This window comes from Meleagris gallopavo, chromosome 1 (genome assembly GCF_905368555.1).
Source record: "Meleagris gallopavo chromosome 1, MGAL_WU_HG_1.1, whole genome shotgun sequence".
In the NCBI taxonomy this organism is placed as follows: domain Eukaryota; kingdom Metazoa; phylum Chordata; class Aves; order Galliformes; family Phasianidae; genus Meleagris; species Meleagris gallopavo.
This window is the reverse complement of record NC_139404.1, coordinates 67281937-67302631: the sequence shown is the minus strand read 5'-3', so window position 1 is coordinate 67302631 and position 20695 is coordinate 67281937. Positions and strand designations below refer to the sequence as shown.

Here is a 20695-nt window from a genome sequence, read left to right as displayed (position 1 = left end):
AGGAACCTGGGAAGCCCTAAGACTTAGGACCTATGTGCTCACATGTATTTCCATAGGCAGAATGCAGGTTTGGGTCTTGGATGGCATTGTGATGGTGGCTATGCATGCTGCTGGGTACAAACAGGAGACAAATTCAGAATGCTCAGCATAGGAGAGCAAGAGGAGTAATAGAATGGCATGATAGGCTTTTCTGGTCAGGCTAGATGGTAAAACTTTTTCTCTCTTTTTTTTTTTCCTTCTAACTTTAATGTCAAGACTCAGCATTTCTGGTGCCAAGAATATTTGCTCGGAGTAGAAGTGAGATAAGGCTGGAATCTGTGAGCGTGGGACATGAAATACAAGCGTTGCGCTCTCAGCTTAGTCCTCATTTTGCAGCAACCTGCTTGTTCCTGCAACCAGATTCGTACTCCTAGTGTTCAAGAATAGTATTTGGCCAGGCTACTTGAGCGGGTTGAACTGTTGTTTCCTCATAGGTCCCAGATATCTGTTGAAAAAAAACAGTGGTTGACCAGTGCTGCTGGTGTGCATGCCTGCAATTAGAGTTGTAGGGAAAATATGGGTGCAAGAATTCGTGTTCCTAAAGTTTGAGCCACAGAAGTAAGCATGCCACTAAGTCCGAGCAGCAACGCGCCGGGCGCCTCTCTGCGCCGGGGCAGCCTTGCACCTCGGCCCCAGGCCCCGCTCTGCCCCGAGCCCGGCGGGCGGCCATGTGGCGAGGCCGGGGCGGGCCGCCGCGAGGGGCGGGAGGCGGGCGGGAGGCGGTGCGGGGCGGGCGGCGGGGGGCAGCGGTGCCGCGCTCCTGTCAGCGCCGCAGGAGCCGCGGCCGGGCCCGCGCTCGCCGCCGTTCCGCCGCGCTCCTCCGGCCTCCCCCGGTGTCTTCTGGCTTCGAGGAGGGCGGGGGTGGTGGCGGAGCTCGAGATGAACGGAGAATGAGGCAAAATGTCTGAGAAAATGTCCAGCTTTCTGTACATCGGGGACATCGTGTCCCTCTACGCCGAGGGCTCCGTCAACGGCTTCATCAGCACCCTGGGGTGAGTGCGGGGCGGGCGGCGGCACAGGAAGCGGCCGGCGGAGCGCGCTGCCAGCCCGGCGCGGCGCTTGGCGGAGCGGGGAAAGTAGGAAGTGCGGAGGAGGAGAGGGGCAGCGGGGAGCGCAAGCGGCGCGGCCCGGCTCCGCGCAGCCGGTTCGGCTTTGCTCTGTCCGGCGCAGCCCACCCGGAGCGTCCCGGCCCGAGTGCCGCGTGTGCGCCGTGTTCGCGGCCGCGGCTGCAGTGTTTCTTATTTATTTATTTATTGACTTATTTCTAACTATTATTATTTTTAATATATTCGTGATTCGCTGCAAAGGTGAGAAAGGACAAAAACTTGAGAGAGCGCTTTGCTGCTCTTTAGTTGAATAGCGTGCCCCTCCTCGTTCGTTTTCCGGCGGGGTCTTCCCTGCGGTAGGGGATAAACAGCCGCTCGTAACCAGATGCTCCGTGCCGTGGGGATGCTGCTTCCACGAGCTGCGTTTCCTCTGTGCAGGATGGAAAGATGCAGTGCTGCCCCTCTCCTGCATGCTTGGGGTTCTATGCGTGCTTTTGATTGCCCCTGGGGATCCCACACAGGAGCCTCCAGGAGCACACCCGTCTTGTTCTTTACCCATGGCACAGTGTGGCTGCAGCAACAGCCCTGAAGGATCCCCCGATGTAGGGTCCCAGTGCCTGGGTGCCATGGCCAAGGTGAGCGTGTCCCTGAGCATGCCCAAACTGCATGCTGATGGGATGGATCAAAGCCATTCAGTCCACGAGGCAGCTCAAGCCCAGGTTAAACAGCAGTTTTTGCTTGTCAGACATCAGCTGTACCTTCAGAACTGCAGTTAAGCAAATGCTCTCCATGCTGAAGTCAATCCTTGGTTTGTGAGGTGTGCGCAGCTCCTATCACTGAGCTACTGGTGCCCTTGAGGCCCAACAGTGGGGCTACAAGTGGGGGCAGTGTTAGGATAGCAGCAGTGACTGTGGGGGTACCTGCTGTGGTACCCTTACTGGAGAGAAGCCAGCGCTCATCGTCGTCTGTATTTTTTCTATTTTTCCTATCCTTGTGTGCGATCATTTCATGTTAACAAACATTTTTCTATGGTTTGTTCCTCTATTTGTTAATTTCATGCCTTTTCTATCTGTGATTGTCTGTATCGTGTCTCACATCCCCTTTTGTTTTGCTGACTCTTGTAATTTTAAATCCTATCTGAAAATGTTTGCTTTCTGCTGCTGCTAACCGCTGGTTATTGTTTCTTATTCCTTTAGCCTCTGTTTCTCTGTCGGCATGGTTTGTTGTTGAGTAGCTGGTCTCTGTCTCACTGTTGCATTCAATTACCTGGTGGCTTCCGAGCCTCTTGTCTCCAGGAGCCAGGGCAGAGTGTTCATCCCAGCTTTATGGACAGGAAGCCAAGGCTGTGGTCTGCCTGTGGTACGAGGGAACTCTTCTGCAGGAGAAGTTACTGAGCCTGGGCTAATGCCCTCACTAATACCTCTCCAGGTTTTCCTGTAGTAAAAGCAAGCTGACCCAGTTGGTGGACACCTCTGGGATGAGGCAGGTTATCTGTGTGTGTCTCTCCTTTAGGGCTTCAGGAACACAAGGCAGCTCTGGCAGCTCCTCAGCATCCTGTGCTCCCAGCATCCAAAGATGGCTGTGGTTTGGAGCTGAGGAGCTTGAAGACTCCAAAGGAGAAGCGAAACTGCCAGTGGAATACTTCCATGCCCTCTAAGTGGGAGCACTGACCCTCTGCTGGTGGTGCAGGAGTTGGGCAGACATTGAAGGTGCTGCCAGGTGCTGTTACCTGTGCCAGCCAGTGCAGTCACTGCTTTTGGGCTGGCTGTAGCCAAGCAAGAGACCATTTAGTCCAGGGAAGAAAGCACCAGTAAGGCCAGGAAAGTGCTTTGCCCAGCTCACCTCTGCACACATTTGCTGTGCATCTGTGGCTGGACTGCTTACTGCGGGTCCTCTGCTCTGCCAGCACCTGTGTGGAGATGTCCCCATCTTGTCAAGGTCAAGGAAAGGAGGGCAAACCAGCTTGTGGCTCGCACTCTGCAGTCCATCAATCTCCTGTAGCTGCAAGAACTTTAAATCCAGCTTGAATCTAGTGGCTCTGTAGCAGGGAAAGAGTGCTGTTTATTTTAAGCTGTCAAAGGCTAATTGTTTCTTAAACAAAGCATGAGTGAGGCCACACTATAAATAAGGTAAAAAGCTGCACACAGCACCTCTCCAGGCTGGGGAGACCCATGTAAAAGTGGCATTATTCAAACAGATTAGGACTGAGATGAAGATCCAGGCAAAGGCTGGGTTTCTTGCATAGAGGAGTATTTTTTGCTTGCTTGCTGATGCATAAATGGTCATGTGCTCAGTTTTCTTCATGAAACTTAAATCCAAAGGAAAGATGAAGTTGAGCTGTGCAGATTGAGCTTATGCTCTGCTTAATACCTGCTGGAGCATGAGCATGGGAACCTTCCTGCTGAGCAGGGAGGAAGATTGGTGGTCCTCCCTTGTTTGGCATCTGGGGACCAGAACTCCTTGCCCTGTGTCCAGATGAGCATGCCTGGGGGTGCTGTGAAGGCAGCAGTGCCTCTGCACACCTCTGGCTGCAAAAAAAAGGTTTTGGGAGTTGCTGGGGCAGCGAGGTTCTAGGAGTAGGACCCAAAAGGCTGGGCACTTCTCTGGGCTGAGAGAAACCTGCCTTCCTGTCCTTGGCGCAGGGCTTTTGTTCTGTTTACTATAAACAGCTGTTGGGTGAAGCACAGAGCAAAGGCTCTGCTGTCAGATGTGATCCCATAGTCAGAAGAGGAAACTGAATGTCTCTTCCGCATCTCGAGTCAGTGCCGGCTGGGGGCAGGGGCAAGGGCAGGGAAGTGAGGCAGCACACTCCTAACTCTTCTTCTTTTTTTTAATCTGTGGAATAGAGTTGTGGCGAGGTTTTGAAGAAGCATAAATGAATGCCTCTTCAGAAGGATGTTGCAGGCTGTAGATCCAAGTGAACAGGAGCACTTCTGGGACATCTTGGAGAGGGTTTTAAAGCTCAGCACTCTCTGTTGGATGCTGCAGGCTTCAGATTCCTGAGGTACAGAGGTTCAAGCAATTGCCTGCACTTTTTTTTTGTTGTTTGAGTTTGGGTTTATTCTGGATCGGGTGCTGCTCTGAGATGCTGGTGATGTGTAATCAGACTTTTCCAATCCCAAAGGTTTGAGTTGTTTCTTTTTCTCTGCTTCCTTTTTTTAAAAAGGAGAATGCTTCTGTGTATACAAACTGGTCATCCCTTCACAGTGTTTGAGAAAAGGAATTTGCACCCAGTAATTTTTCTGCCATTTCAAAATAGGTTTTGTACTGGATTACTGAATAACGCTAATAGCGTTTTTTTCTCTCTCATTTTTACACTCTAAGAGCATCTCAGCTCCTGCACAGTGCGAGGTTTTATGTCCTAGAGGTAATATGTGGCAGAACCAGGTGATGGATCCAGGTATCACAGGTTCTCTTACAGTGGTGTCTGGGCCTTGGGACCACCTTCCCAGTGCTTTGGCAGTAAGTGTGGGCACTGATGTGTGCTGGGAATTGGAGCTACTGACTAATCACCTTTCTGTACAATGAGAGGAAAATATGTTCTCAGTTGGGGAGGCGGAAAAGAAGTAAATATCCACAAAAGCCAGCATCAGCTGCTGGGAAGTTTGACAATGGGGCTGCCGGTCAATGTGAGTAGCTGTGTTTCTGGCTCACCTCTGCACAGCCGCTGCGTTGCAGGGCCATAGAGACCTCACTGAATGTGGTTAATGGGGGACGCAGCAGGGGCTGCCTGCAGCGTGGTGCAAGCATTTCTAATGAGCAGCAAAAAAAATCTGTGATTTCATAGAACCACAGAATATCTGGAGCTGGAAGGGACCTGCAGGTATCATCGAATCCAACTCCCAGCTCGTTTTCTTGAGTTTAGCGCTCATTTGTCTCAGGCGGCCTCTCTCACTTGGCTGAACTTACGTATTGTTGTCTTATATATGTGTTTTATATATATATACATATGTTGTCTTATTGGCCTCAGAAACGGTGCTAAGAGAAAAGATGTAGTTACTGATGATGCTACAACACGCCAGTGTAGTATTTTCTTAAGTGTACTTTTTTTTTTCCCATCCTTCTCTTACACTGCCTGAAATTGAAAGCTATGGTTGAGGAGCACTGTATATGTCCTTTAATTAACGGCAAATTTTTCTTTCTTTTGCCAGCTGACAAAATGTAATTAGTCGGGAGAGAATAAAAAGCCTGAAGAAAGTGAAAGTGGCATAACTGGAATAACCATAATTTAACTCTGATACATACAGAACATAGTAATATGTGGAGCAGGGAGGGAAGCTGAATTTCCTCTTTCCTGTGGGCAGAAGCACTGCTGCGTTTTGTTACAGAGGTGCCTCTTGATGAAACTTCTCAGTTTGATTCTCTGTCTTAATATCTTTTCTGCTTTGCAGGCTTAGCGTTTTCAGAAATACTTTTTCTTTCTCATCATCCTAGTGCAAAAGCACCATTCTGAATTCTGCAGCTACTTTCCATGTCTGCTGATGTAACTGAGAACACAAATTGGCTCGTTATGGGCCACTTTGCAGCTACATTGTGTATTTTTTTTCTATGATAACTTTTTAATGCATGAGCTGTATTATATACATTATTAAATATCTTCATTGACTATATGATAAATACCACATAAGCACAAATAAATGAATACAGATCTGTGTCTCGCCTGCCTTGCATTTCAATACATGTATCAAAGCTTATCTCCTCTGCAATTATATCCCCTCTCATTAACAACTGGGCCCTGCTTCAACTTTGCTGCTTGTAATGAACTTATTTTGATGCTCATCCCAAACAACAGTGCCTCCTTTAAATAAACAATGGCACGGGGCTTCCCACAAAGCACTCTTGTGGGAATGCAGCAAGTATGGATCCTGGGGGAGGCGGCTTCTTCCAGGCATGCTGCCTGCACACAGAGCACAGCTTGAGTGTGAAGGAGCACAGGAGTAGCTTTAATTACAGCCTTATGATTAATAAGGCTATATGCTGAAACGTAATATCCTTGGATCAAAGAGTTCGTTATCAAAGGACAAACAGAAGCGGAGAGTGAAGTGAGTGTAGGGAAAGAACCAATTGATTTAAAGTAAAAGTGAGTTTATCCCTAAGCTGATAGAAATAAAAGGAGACTTAGTTTTAAGTGGAGACGACTGGTGTGGCTGTTACAGCTCCTGCAGTTCTCGACAGGGCTGTGTGGGAAGCAATCAGTAAAGAGGGAAGATTGTTTAACAATTTGTATGACTTAAGCTGTATTGAGCTGCCTTCTGCGTAATGAGAGTCTTAGCTCAGCACAACCAATCAGGGGCACCCTATGTTTTGAAAGTGCCCCAGAAGGAAGGCTGGGCTCCATCTGCAATTGCTCCGGTGAGGGGCTCTCACACCTCTGGGCAGCTGGCATTGCACTGGGCCTTATGTTCCGCAGTGCCAACGGGGCTGAGCTATGTGGTGAGCCACGGGCCCACGGCTGCTAGATCTGCCCCTGGTGCACGTGGGGGTCTGGTGTCTGCTTGTGCTGAAGAGCCTGTTTCTTGTACGAAGGGAGGAGCAGCGGAGTTCAGGTGTGACTGCGATGCACTCGATGAAGGGTGTTCATAGGAAAAATGAGGAAAGGAAATCGATCGTTCAGGATTTTGCTTTGTTTCCTTGTCTGTGTTTTATTTTGTCACTTATTTGAAGATGAATATTTTAATGTGTTACAGAGTCCTTACAGCTGATTCTTTCAAACCTTCACTTACGTTATTTTAAATCTGATTCCTCCCAAGTAGTGAACAGCCAGTTCCACATGTACATTCATGTGCAGACTTTGCCCATCGTATGCCCTGGATCCCACCGTTTGCAGTGGTGCTGTGCCTTGACTTCTTTTACTGAGGGAGACATGCCGGGGATGAACTTTTTTGTGTGGAAAGTTTCAGATGAAACAACAGGAATATTTCCATGAACAGGATAAGTAAAAATCTATTGGTTATCCCTGACTTTTGGTAAGAAAGATCGTACAGAACTGTGTGGAGAGTTGCCTGGAGTGGCAGTGCAGCCGAGAGGTCTGCTCCTCCTCTTGCATGGCAGACTCCTATTCCTCTGCTCCTCTTAATGTTGGCCTGGCTTTTGGAGGCACTGAGATGGGGAATGATCTTACTGGGACTGCTGTAACACTGTGGGCTGTGCTGGCAGCTGCCCCTGGCCATTATCCCATCGTAATGGCTTTGGAGTTAGCAGCTCCTGCTCTGCTGGTTCTGCGCAGCTTTGCTCTTTGGCTTAGGGTGAGGTGGTAGAGAAGTCAGAAGAGCAAGATCTAGGCACCCTGTGTGCATGGGCAGTTAGGACTGAGACTAGTGAGTGTGGTCCAACAGGCAGCATCTGTTGGAAAGAAAGTGGAAGTGAACAGAAACACAGGAAAAACAGTTGTTGAGGGACCCAGTATCCCCCCACTGTTGGAAAGTAGCTTTAAAAGCTACTGGCAAATTGTCGTATTTATTTTCAGATTATTCCACATAGAAGCAAGCAGCCTGATGTACTGTTGCTTGGTTTGCTGTTTCAAATGGTGGAAGTCTGTGCTGAGGCTGGTCTGGTTTCAGTCAACTGAATATTTGATTTTATTTTTTCAGAGCTCTTGGTATTGCTTGGGAAAATGCATAACAACACTGCCTACCCTAGGAGAATGACTGGGTTGCAAAATCAATCCCTCAGGATAAGAAATAGTAGGAATAGTTTTTAGATTGCCTATGCTACCTTACACAATTCTCTTTAAAAGCACAAAGCAGCCCTTACTGATACAGTCCCATTCCATATTTGCAGTGTATGGCAGAGTTGTTACCAAAGCATCGGACATCACGTGCACTTAGCAATTAAGGCTATACTTAATGAATTCCTGTAATCTTATAGATAACAAGTTTAAGACTGTTCATTTGAAATGCCCCTTTAGGTTGATTGTTACCATGTGACAAAAGACATGGGGTTGAAATTCGTTTGAAATTACCTGGCAGAAGAAAGCTAGAAAAGTGTATTGAGGTGTGGCTGTTGTCGTTTGACACTGCAAATTGAACTTACTGCAGGAGCCAACGTTAAAACAGTAACCAAGCTTTTCTTCTTTGACCTCTTGCAGATAAAAATCGATGTCACTTAAAAGCAAAACAAACCCTGAAACTGGAGCTTTTCATATGAATCACAAAATACAGAAGCTTGTTATGATCCAACGCTTGGACTTGTTATCTTGATTTTCTTTTAGAAGCTTGTTTGAATTTCAAACAGTTTTTTTTTTTTTTTTTTTTTTCCTGAGCCTGACATATGTAAGTTAATGAGTGTTGCAGAGGCAGCTGAAAGCATGCAGTTGCAGAATAAGAAAACAGCTGCTGAAACTCACGGTAAGCCCCAGACTTTTACTCCAAAGTGCCCACGGTTAACAGACAGAAACTCAGCTTATGGGCTTTTCTTTTCTTTACTTGTGCTAGCATTCCTCCCTGCCTCATCGCCTTGCCTGAGGTGCAAGCTGGAGCCCAGCAGGCACAAACCACCAAGGAACCCTGCAGGACGTCTCATTTTGCTGTGGGGAGTTTCGCCTGGCTCCAAAGCACATATACCTGTGAAATTTTGGGTAGCTTTTCAATCTTGAGCTATTTGGAAAGTTTAACTTGTCAGCTTTAGGGAGCAGCTGTATTGAACATGACAGGTATAGTTTTATCCGAATGCAATATCTGGGATTATTTGTGAAGTCCCAACTCTCAGGGCTGTATGAATTTTGGGTATTCTAAACTTATATTTAAACAGAAGTGAATTGTTCTCCCTCAAATGGTCACACGCGCACACACACACACACAAAAGTTGTGCAAGAAGTGTCCCAAGTTTAATAGTAATTTCCTTCTTCTGTCTTTGTATCAGGGCACACGCTTTGTAGGTGGGGGTCTCACTGCACCAGCGACTGGAGCACAGCTTTAGGCATGACCTTGTTGATCTCATTTAAAGCTGACTGAACTTGGAGATCTGTCAGGCCCTGCAGTTGTTCCAGATAACTGAATCAGTGTGCTTTGCTAAAATATCCTCAGTCACCTTTTCTGCCTGGTTAATATTTTCTTAGTGTTCAAAAACAATAAAAAAAGCTGTAAGCAAAACTAATAGATTGAGTTAAGACTATCAGTTTTGAAAACACTAGGAGCAGATCTTTCTAGATACGACTGGTGAAAAATGTAAAAATACATCACTAAGCAAGCTCCATTTTTTCTGATCAAAGAATAAAAGTTCTAAGGCTACTTGGTAAGTTAATGTTTTTTCCTTCATTTTAAAAAAATCAAACAACTGTACCAAGTGAAAAAGGTTAACTGCCTCTTAATACTATTAACTTTGACATCTTGGGCAATTTCTGGCATTGTTTATAATTTTCTTCGAAGGTAGCTTTTACTCTTCAGCTTCAGCTGAGTTTGATGTCCTTTCCTTGCAATCTGTCACTCATGTTGTTGTCAGTCCACAGACTTCACTCATGTCCCAGATTGGAAAAACGGGGTGCAGTGAGCCTGTCTCTGCAGAAAGCTGGAAAGTTGAAGCTAAGTGAAGAATTCTGTGAAATCTCATTGCTTTAAAATTGGCTTATATAAGAAGAAATCAGGTTTTCTGATGTAACAGTCAGGTTGGACGATGCCTGTAGTTCTTCTTAGATTGAAGACAGAACTTAGTAAATTAAGCTTTGACATTAAACAGGCATTATAAGTATTGAGCTGCTGTAATAAATATTTTGGGTTTTCTTACTGTCACGGCAGAGAAGTTGAACGTTGCAGTGAATACTGAAAGTTTAAACTTCAAATGAAATTCTCAAGTATCTTTGTATACAGGATTACGTGTCATTGCTGTCCTAGCATGCTGTTTATGAAGTCTATTAGAATACAGAAAAAAAATAGCCTTTAAATGATAAAAGTACAAAACGTACAGAATTTCGTGGTTATTGATTTTTTTATTTTTAAGTGAACAGATAACAGTTTATTTCCGTAGGTTAGTTATGACAGTTAGTTATGATAATACATAAACTTTTGCTAAGAAAAAGTAACCAACAAAATAGGAGCCAAGATCCATGACAGGAGGCCCTATACCTGAACACCTGTAGGCTTAAAAAAGGCAAATACGTTATGAAACAATTAATAACAGGATACCAATTGAACAATATCCAAGTTTAGATTTCTGCTTCCCTGGCGACCTCTCTAGGATTACTTGAGGATAAATGAGAATTTGGCCATTAAGTCAGAAGGTATGCAACCTGGGCAACTGAAGAATTCAGGTTAGAGGTGAGCTTGGTTTATGGTAGTGATGGCATCGCTTGCGAAAAAAACAAGGTCAGGACCTGGCAGGCATCAAGTCCTGTCTGTATTAACTTTTGTAGTTGAACAGGTTTTTCTGCAAGATTACTGCAAGATTTATTTATTTTTCCCTATCTAGTAGTACACAGGACATATTAAAACATGTAAAGTACTGTTACCAACAGTTCTCTGGAAGCAATCTTGCACATTGGAGTGGTGGAGTCAAACTCCTGGCCTTGGGACTATTTCACCTGTCTGTTTCCTTTCTGTGGCAGATTAAACTGTTCGCTGTGATTAAGCTCTGCCTCGCACAGTTGTTATACTTCAGTAGGGCTGGAAGAGAGACAGTGCTGGTCTGGATTTTTCCCTGTAGATCTGCAGTGTTTTTAAAGAGAATTGTGATAAGAGATGGGACGTAAGCAGAGGAATGACTTACACAAGGTTGTTAACAAACTGTCATATATAACACAGGACTTCAAGTTCTGGGTTGTTTCTCTGTTTTATAGATGTTGATCTGGTAAGATACTCAATGCTAAATTGCTTTTTTGTTTGTTTTTTTTTTTGTTTGTTTGCTTATCTCATGGTAAACCTTGGAGAAAGCCAGCTATGACAAAACTGGTTGGTTCATTACTGTTTCCATGTGTCAAACTTTTAAAAAGTATTTATCAAAAACTCAGAATGAGTTTTATCACATGAAAAAAATATGAATTGAAAAGAGTTTTACACTTGCTGGCATTATTGTTGTGCCTTGTATGTTGGGTGCAGCCTCACTGAAACTAGTGAGTATAATTACTGCTCTTCATTTGTCATTGAATTATGACATAAAATCCTCCTCCTTTATGGAACAATATAGCTGAAGCAATAGAAGTCATCACCCAAAGCACATATACCCAGTAACAGCTGAGTAAAAGCTGACCCTAGAAGCTTGGGCATTGCTTTTCATAGAAAGAAGTTCAACATTGACTGGGCAAACTATATATGCCCAAGTGGATAGAACTGCAAGAACAAGAACAAAAACTCAGTTATAGAAAAAGAATGCCTGCTACATTGATCCAAGGAAAATGAAAATGAGATAGTGCAATTGAGCACTGTCCTCTCTAAAAACTGTAGTCAAAGAAATTTCTAGTGTTTGATTTCTTCTGTGTCCAAGAAAACAAGAATCTATTAAAAAATAATGAATCATGAATAAATGGTAGTAAATAAATGATCAAGAAAATACTTGGCAGCATCTCAGATTTTTTTCTGCAGTTCAGTAGTCATTAAGTCCTCACAACTCACATTATCACTTGTGCCTGTTCATAGCTGGTATCGTGTGGTGGATCCAACTTCCAAAGTGGAAATTTATGACCAGTGTTCTTGTGGAGCCACAGTATAAGAAGCAGTCATAGAGAAAAGTACACCATCTAAAGAGAGCATATAGAATTGATACAACCTCCAGTACTACAACTGAAAGCTTTCTGGGTTTAAAACAAAAATAAATCTGTCAGAAGAAAAAAAGAACTGGACAAATCAGAAGGAATCTAATATCTGATGAGGCTACTTAATGAACGCTTTGAATGGTGACTTGCAGATGAAAGTGAAACCTTTAATGTGGTTGCAATAAATTCCACTACCTGGAAGCAAGTAGGCAATAAAGCCATTCTCAGAGAGCAAGGTGAGTCAACTGGATGGTCAAAAATGCAATTATAGTTATCTTGATCTGGTTTTTCACAAAATGTAGTTGAGGAAACTTTTGTTTTGTGTTTGAGACTCTGCAAAGTCTTGTGGACTTAAGAAGTGATTTTGCAGATCATTTTTGGTTACTGTAGTAATGCCGTTTCCAAGGTGGAATGAGATGATGTGCCTCATCCAAATGAACTCTTTGGAGGCTAGCTGCATATACTGCCTTAGGCAGAAGATCAAAGGATTGGTTATTTCAAGAAATGAGATGGCTGAGAAAGAAATTACCTTCCCATAATTTGCAAAACCTTCTGAATAAGATGCAAAACTCCCTGAATCATCTGCCTGAAGAATGTGTTTGGCTTCCTGGAATGGACTTCAGAGCAGCCAGAAACTTCCCAAGGAGAATCTGGGGAAGTAATTGGCTCTTGCAATTGTCTTAAAGTGTAGCTTCCTCTCACAGCGGCAAAATCAAGTTTTCTGGTCTCATCAGGCAAGTGCAGAGTTTAGAAGTGAGACAGTACATAGGAGGTAGGGGAAAATGAATGAATGGTACCATCGTTGCATGGTTATGTTATTTCAGACATTGTATCGTGTCTTTGGAAATGCTGGAGCTGAGGGGCTGCAGAAGTCAAAGCTGATGTGAAAAAAATGTATTATTTGGTGATGTGTAAGCAGGATGTGGAAAATGGTGCAGGAAATGTGATGTTTGCATGATAGATGAGGGAGAGCCCTGGTGCCAAATCTTGTTGTGGCATCAATGGAGACTGTTGCTGAAGAGCCTAGCTTTCTTTCTGCCGGAGAATTGAGAGTTGGCTTTAGCAAGATAGTTACATTTGGTATAGTCAACGACTTGTTCCAGGAAGTGGCCTGACAATTGCAAAGTCAGGCACCAAAGAAAACTGGAAATTGAAGAAAACTTTCCACATGATTTTTGTACAGTCAAGAGTAAGCCTATAGATCAAAGGGAAATTTAAAATTCAAAGTATTTCAATAAGTCTTTGAGATTGTAGGCTTGCATGAAACATGCCCAGCAGTGGGTGAGAGCACTGAATTGTACTTCCGAAGTTTTATTTCAATATAAAGCAAATCTCTTTAAAATAAAGATATCTGGGGGCAGTAAGGACTGTGCAAAGAACCAAACACTGAACTGGAAACATTAAAGCCTGATTGGTAATGTAAACATCTCCTGCACACATTTTTACATGAAGATGTACAGAGGCTGAGAATTGTCTGGAGATTAGTGAGACACAATGAACTAGGGAGAATTCAGTCTTGATTGCATTTTGTGTCTCATTTTTGTATGTAGTTAAGATATGGTGTGTGGTAATGGTCTAACTTGCAGTGACAAGCACATGAACTAAAGTGACCAAGCTCATGTTCAGATGTAAGAAAGATTTCCAGTAAGCTGGAGTGAAAAAAAGCATTTTTCAGTAGCAATTTTCATCTCATTATCCTAGTTTAGCAGAGGATATACAAGATCTAGAGGTGTTTTATCACTTTATTAAATAACAACTGAAAATGTCTGGACAGCTCTTCTTTCCAAACATTTCAGTCCTCTCAGTATACTGAAACAAATAGAATTCCAGACTTGCTTGGGTGATGAAATGTTTTCAGGTATCAGCCTTTGGAGTGGTCCCTGAGTTTTTGCTGTGGGAATCTGGGCTGGTGCTTGATGTTACCTGCTGAGAGAGCTCTGGAATTTCTCATTCTGCCTATTTCTGCTAAAGAGTGGGATGTTTTTATGTGATGATAATTTGATGGGTCAGATCTGAGTGCTTGATTTTAAGGATTTAACAAAGGCACTCAATATTCCTATGGAAAAAAAACAAAAAAACAAAAAAAACAAAAAAAAAACAGGTACAGCTTTTTCTTCCACATTTTTGGATCTAGAAAGAGTATGGAAGTGCTTTATAAGCTGAACCACAAGCATCTTCCATGAGTTTTTGGTCCTTCTCCTTATGAAGTGGAATGGAATTCTTCTGCCAGAGATGCATTCAGTGCCCTATGCTGGTAGCTCTTTCTGAGTGGTGCTTTCTCCTGGCCTGTGGGCTGTGAAGTCTGAGGTGGTTTGCTGCGGTTCCCCGTTCCCAGCACTTCATCTGCTGTGTCAGTTGTGGAAGAACAGGAAGTTCATTTTGTCCCCGTTACCGAGCTCAAGAGCCCTGAAAGAGCAGTTTGTGCTGGCAAGAACACACTTCAGAGTATCTTTTGCACCACTGACACTGCTCTGACTTTCAGCCAAAGCGCTTGCAGTTTGTGTGGCTGGAGGAAAGGTGCTGAAGTGGAAATTTGCGTGGTAGGGGACCACACAACTCAGAATAGTTGATAACAAATGATCATCTGCTATCACTGAAGAATCAATCTGATTATGCTTGTTTTCTGCTTATCAGCTGGCTTGAAAAATCAAGTCTGAATCTCAGAATGCTGATGATCTTTGTTTTCCTGTTAGTGTGCAGGGAGGAGGAGATGCTCTGATATTGACCCATGTCAGGGGTTTATCTCAAGGGGCTGATGACTTCACTACTCAGCTAGACGGAAGGTGGGACCTTCTGGGTAGACAGTGCACTGATGGGACTGAAGATTGCTTGGAAGAAGCTTTCAGGTTCTCTGTATCAGTGTAGATATAAGTGGTCAAAAGGCTTCTGCAGAACCTGAGCTCTCCAAAAAGAGGCAATGGGCAAGGTTCTATTGTAACCCTGCCTGGATAGCAGCTCTTTGCTCAGTGCTACGGAGCTGATTGGGCTGGTGACAGTGACCAGATGAATTTCTGTGTTTCTGGATTTCTGGTTTATACCGAAGCAATTGCTTTCAAATGATCTTGGCCAGAAGGGATTGCTGGGGGCTGCTGAGAAGTCTTACTTTAGTTCTGCCATTTTGGTGCATTGAGAGCAGGGGGAAGTGGGAATTTGTGGCAGCTGATCAGTTCTCTTCCAGGTGATGAACATCAGCTGCTGTCTGCTGCTTTGCATTGCCTGAGGGGATCAGAAGCGAATCTGACCCAAATGCCAGTTGAAAGTTCATCCCACAACTCTGACAAAGTCTCTGTAAAGTTAGTTGGTAGTAGCTAGCTTAACTTTAATAAGTACTGTGATAGCTTTTTCTGATTTCAGGACAAATTAGATACAGACTTTTATATTACCACACAGCTTTATGTACAAACAAATAGCTGTTCTCCGCTCTCATTTCTTAGATAAAAAAAAAAAAAACTTGAAAGATAAAAATAAACAAAAATACATTTGAAGACCTCTTCAGAATAAGGTTTAGAAAAAAGAAACAACAGAGGCTCAAGCTTGTTTCCAGCTCACAGAATTGCTAATGCAAAGCTGCAGCCCAGCACGGTGAACTGTATGCCGTGAGGTGCAGGAGCAATTTGCACTCCTTTTAAGTTGCCAAAGTAGTAAGCAACAGCATAAGTTCAGAGGAATAATCCTCATCTCCACTTCCATTTCTTGAAGGAAGATTATTCATTTAGGTTTAATATCTGCTTATATGCAGAGTTAACAGCTCTGTTAACTTAACAGATGTCTTATTTAGGGTGTTGTACCAGTGGAAGGATTTGTGTGTGAATAAACTGTGATATTGGAGACCATCTTGGCTGCTTGGGGAACAGTTTTTCAAAGCACCAAGCCTATGGATGTGCTTTTATTCTGCAAGCTATTTTTTATCGGTGGCAATGTTACTGTTCACCATCATAACAGTTTATGTGAGTGCTTCTTAGCTCTCTCCAAGCAATATGAGTTCATATACTTAAACAGTTTAGTGGATGATTTGTGCTAGCTGAGTCTGCTGTTGCTTGGAGACCAGCAGCCTCTGAAAGGTTGTAATCTGAAATGAATGAACAAGCCTGATGTTTACTTTTGCCCTTTCCTGCATTTGGGTCAGCTTAGTCCTTTTATTGAATGTTGTGATGTATGAGTATCACTCAAAAAAGTGTCAGCCATCGCCTAAGCCAATGCCATTTTGTTTCTGTGTGTCAAATTGAAAAATAATAGAGTTCTGCTTCAGAGAGGTATGTGGGGCAAGGCTGTCAGCTGCATTTCCAAGTCAAAGAAAAAGCTTGAGTCCAGCAGATCTGTTGTAGCAGAAGGCCAGACTTTGTGCTGCTCAGGCTGAAGCATCTCAATGTCCTCATAAAAGGAAGCGTTAATCAAAATATAGCAGACAAGTTGTTTATGTGAATGGTTGAGATTATCCCAGACAATGCAGCGCTGTTTGACTAGGAGAAAGAACTGTATAACCATACACAAAGCTGCACTGTAGAGATACTTGCTTGGCTTTGTGATTGTGTAATGAAATCTGGAAAGGTGATAAAAATGGAGCTGATTTGGGGTGGGGTGATGTACTATCTCTTCAGATCAGTTTATAGCTGAGTATTTGATATTTATTATGCACGAATGAATAGGGAATTGTAGCTAAGGCAGTGAGCAGGTTTCTAATCTTAATGTACCAGGCAGTGAATTAACTTGTGATAATGTGTAGCAGTCCAGGAGGCCTGTGGAGCGATAAGGAAAAGGTTAGAATGGTTTTTCTCTGCTGAATATCATTGCACAATGTTAGATTGAGTTTAACAGAGCTTTTTAAACAGGAGTTGTGTACACCAATTGGTTTGTATAACTTGAAACTAGATTTGAACTTTGGTATGCTCTTTTGTGCAGGTTACCCTTGCAGGGAAAGTGTCCAACAGCAGGGCAGCATTGCTGCTATTATTCAAAGACATCGTTGGAGCCAGGATGGCATGGATTGCACCATTTTTAAGATTGTCATTAAGGAGACCTTAGGGTCTTAGGCTTGCCTGCAATTACCTGTAATACTGTCCACCTATAGGAAGAGATGGAATAAACAATGTGTCCTGAAAAGTGCAACAAGTTCCTCTGGGAATGGCCTCTAAAATGTATCACACTTACTTATTTATTCTATTGAAAAATAGTAAAGAGTGGCCCTAGGTAACTGACATCTTTGAAGAGGGAAGTAAATAGGATTTTAATGTATGCCTCCATGGTCCCTATCACACTGAGTGAGGGTCCTTATAGTCAGAGAATAGCCTTGTTTGGAGGAGTCGTGGATAGATCATCAGGTCCCAACTGCTCATAGGATGAGGGAGGTTGGAAGAGATTATCTTGCAACAATTTGTTGAGTTCGAAAGTTGATGGTAACAAAAGCCAGTGATAATGGCCACTTACTGTCACTCACTTTGTTCTGACCTTAGTTCACTTCCCTATGGTGCTGTGTAGTCTTTGGCAAACCAGTTTATTTCCTTTCTTCTCCCATCGCTGTTAATATTATTTACCTCCTTTTCCTTCACTGCAGAATGTGATGGACTTGCTTAGCAGGGGGCCAGCCAAAAAATCTCCCGTGCTTTCCTACAGGTTGCAGCTCAGGATTCTTTCCTGGGGTGCTGTCAAGCTTGTCCTGGCTTCCATCCCCTGCCATGCCTCCTGCTGGCTGGGCTCACGCAGCCACTGCCTGCCTGCTGTTGTGACAGGTTACGATGGTGAATGGAGAAAGGGAAATGTTTTTTTTTCTGCATATACAATGAAAGGAAGCACTGCAGTAAACCCAGTGATGTAAAAAAGCCTTCCCGGCACATTACTTTGTAGCACCTTTTCATCCTGTTCCACTGCTCCAAGCCCTCAGTGGTCCACTGGGGACTGACAGGCCGAGTTTACTCCTCTGACAGGCTGCGCATGCTGCTGCTGGTTGCTTGGGCTCCCTTGGGCAGTCAGATGAGGCAGCTCTCTGTTGGACTGTACCACCAAGGTGGTACCTGCCTGATACTCCTTTATAGGTACTGTGGTTGCAGCAGAGCGATGTGTGGTGGAGCTCCTTGGCTTTCTCACCTGCCATTGTGGAGGACTCAAAGTGGCTCATCACACCATGGGGAGGAAGGGCACCTCTGCCCTAGGTTTGGGCAGGAGAAGGAAAGCTCTTGCATGTCTGGGTACTGTAGAGAACAGTGCTGTTTCATTGCTGATGTGGTGAAAGGGATAATAAAAGTATCCAGAAGTGAGGTAAAAGACAAGGCCGGTGGCGGGGTGGAGAGGAAATACTTGGAGATGTCTGCAGTGTTTCCTGTTTGTTTCTGAAAATTATGAGTCAGATCCCCCACAAACTGAAGAGATTGGTTTGAAAAATCATGAGATTTAGAAGTAATCATGTGTGGATTTGTTCTCTTGGTATTCTGGTTTTGAACTTGAATGCCTGACGGCCATTCTTCATACTTCTCAGCAGAGAAGTGACAGCAAGAAACGCATGCTCTTTTCTTGTTCAGTGAAAGTAGAGTTATATGTGTGTGTGTATGTATACATATATATATATATATATATTCATACAGCATCAAGATATAAGCCATTAGAAGAGATAAAGAGATAAAAAGACTTGGAATAAAATGTATGCTATCTTCTTAGTTCTTCTAGAATCAATTGCCTTAAAAACATTTGTAACATGACTTAGTTGTAACCTACAGCTGATTTCTCTTTGGTTTATGATGTATATGTTTTGGCATAGGAGTGAGAAGGTGCATCATTGCATGCCTGGATTGTGCTTGAGAATAACAGAGCTTTGAGGTCTGTTCCAAAATGAAACATGTTCCTTGTCCTGGAGCTTCCTCAGGTAAAATGTGGCTTGCATTGTTAAAAATGTGGATTTTGTAGGATCGTAATGTAAGTGTAAAGAAATGTTTGCACAGCAGAAATACACTTGAAAGGCAAAATGGAGTGGATTCCATTCTTCCACTGGCTGTATCACTGAAGTGTAAGCTTTTGTAGAAGATGTGGTTTATTTGCTTGCCACTTAATTCCCGGTTATTGTGTGTAAGCGATCCAGAACTCCAGTTCTCTGAGCAGAAAGTGATTACTTGCAGGCATTTTTCCTCTGTTACGGTGTCAGAATAAACTGTATGAAGAGACCTTGAAACGCTTTGGTTCAGCTGAAAAGAATGCTGCAAAACTGGAGAGCCTTCCAGTAAAAGGCCAAATTCATGTCTTTGTAACAAAGCTTGTTGTTAAGACACACCTCAGGAGGTGATATAACATTTGGACACCTGACAGCATAGCCTGCGAGTCAGCTTTGTTCAGTGCTCAGCAATTGCTGCTCTGATGTTTATGTGCTGATAAAAGTACTGTCCCTGTTCAGCGAAATATTGTTGGCTCTGAGAGCACAAGTGAAACTCTGGGTCAAGAATGAGACCATTGTCCAAAAACCTTTTTCCTGCATCAGTATTAATAAATTAACATGAGCTCACAGGCATCTGTAGCAGTGACCTGCCTGCATGGCTCGTGGCATGATCTTGGCACTTGTGCTCATGCTGTCACCAAGACCTGTATGGGAGCAGGGACTGGAGGGCTCCTGGAAGCTTGTGGAGAGTGTGACCACCCCACCCTCTCTTCAGCACGCGATCCTGCTGGTATAGATGTGGGCTTTCCTGTGCCACTTAGACTCAGAGCCTGGGAACGTTCTTGGGCATGTTTGATTTGCTATTGTAAGGATAGCCTTGCTGCGTTGAAGCCAAAATGGATTCCTGCTCACAGTGAGGTCAATTTCGGAAAGGACCAAAGCGTTTCTGAGGTAGGAATCTGCTTATTACGGCATTTTTCCATATTAAAAACCTAGTTATGAAAGATTCTCATGACCAGCACTGCAATGTACTAGGTCCTTCTACAGCTTTTCCTTCAATACCTGCAGACCTCCTCAGAAATTGCTGTATTGCTGTCATGCCATCTTATTTATGGCTGCCGTTTCTTGACTCTTCCACTTCCCAGCTGCTTCACCATATGGAAGGAGCATTTCCTGCCACTTTCTCTATTGGTTGCTGCTCCACGCTGCTGCATGTAACTTCTTTTAAGCGAGCAGGTACAGGCTGGGTGTAGGTGTGGCAAAATGCTTCGAGAGCTGCTCCCAGCTACTGGTAAAGCAGCTCTGAAATAATCTGGAACAGCTCCCAAAATGATCTGTCCCACTGGGAAACTGGTTCCACTTAGTTTAAAAACAAGTAAAAGTAACCGTAAGTTTCCAGCTGTTTTTTGTTTGGAAGTCTTGTTTGTTTGCTTGTTTGTTTGTTTTGTGCCAAAGAAACAGAAAAGCAAAGAGAAATCTGCAGGAGTACCTGGCCCAGCTGCAAAGATTTGTAAACATTTATCATTGCAAAATGAAAATTAAAAAAAACACCTTTTGTTTAGAAAATTGGAACACGTGTTGATGTAAAGTGTTCTCTTATGCTTTAATAGCTTTGCATAATTCTCATTAACATCAATGAGAGCTGGACACATATCAAAGAATGAAAAGACCTCTTTCAGACAGATCTTGTGAGCCAAGTCCTCATCCCTGCAGGCAGAAGTCAGTGCTGAAACCATCAGTGGGATTCTGGGAGCTGATTTACCTACTGAATTACCTCGAGGCTCTAACACTTCAACTGTGAGCTGTGTTCTTCTGTCTGAAAAATACTGATCTATGGTGTGCTTCCAGAGCACTGCTTTCTCAGTAAGGTCGTGCCTGGGCAAGGTTTGTGTCCTGGTGTCAAGCTCAGATTTATTCCCAAAACTAATGTCACGAGTCCTGGGGTGGCAGCACAATAGTGCTCATCTGCACTGAGGAGAGGCCTTGGGACAGCTGAGCCATGACACACCGAAGAACAAATATTAAAAGTACTGGGACAGGTGCCTTGTTGCTGTCAAATAGTGCTGCTTGACT

At 43.7% G+C, this 20695-nt stretch overlaps 1 protein-coding gene across 1 annotated transcript in view; it reads left to right on the top strand.

Moving 5' to 3' along the window:
• Positions 1-741: 741 nt before the first annotated feature.
• ITPR2 (inositol 1,4,5-trisphosphate receptor type 2) overlaps positions 742-20695 on the top strand; it is a 263980-nt gene continuing 244026 nt past the window's right edge. Inside the window, exon 1 of the mRNA XM_085231963.1 lies at positions 742-1031. Coding sequence (XP_085088089.1) covers positions 940-1031 — 92 coding nt within the window. The 5' untranslated portion in view covers positions 742-939. The remainder of the gene's footprint in view (positions 1032-20695) is intronic.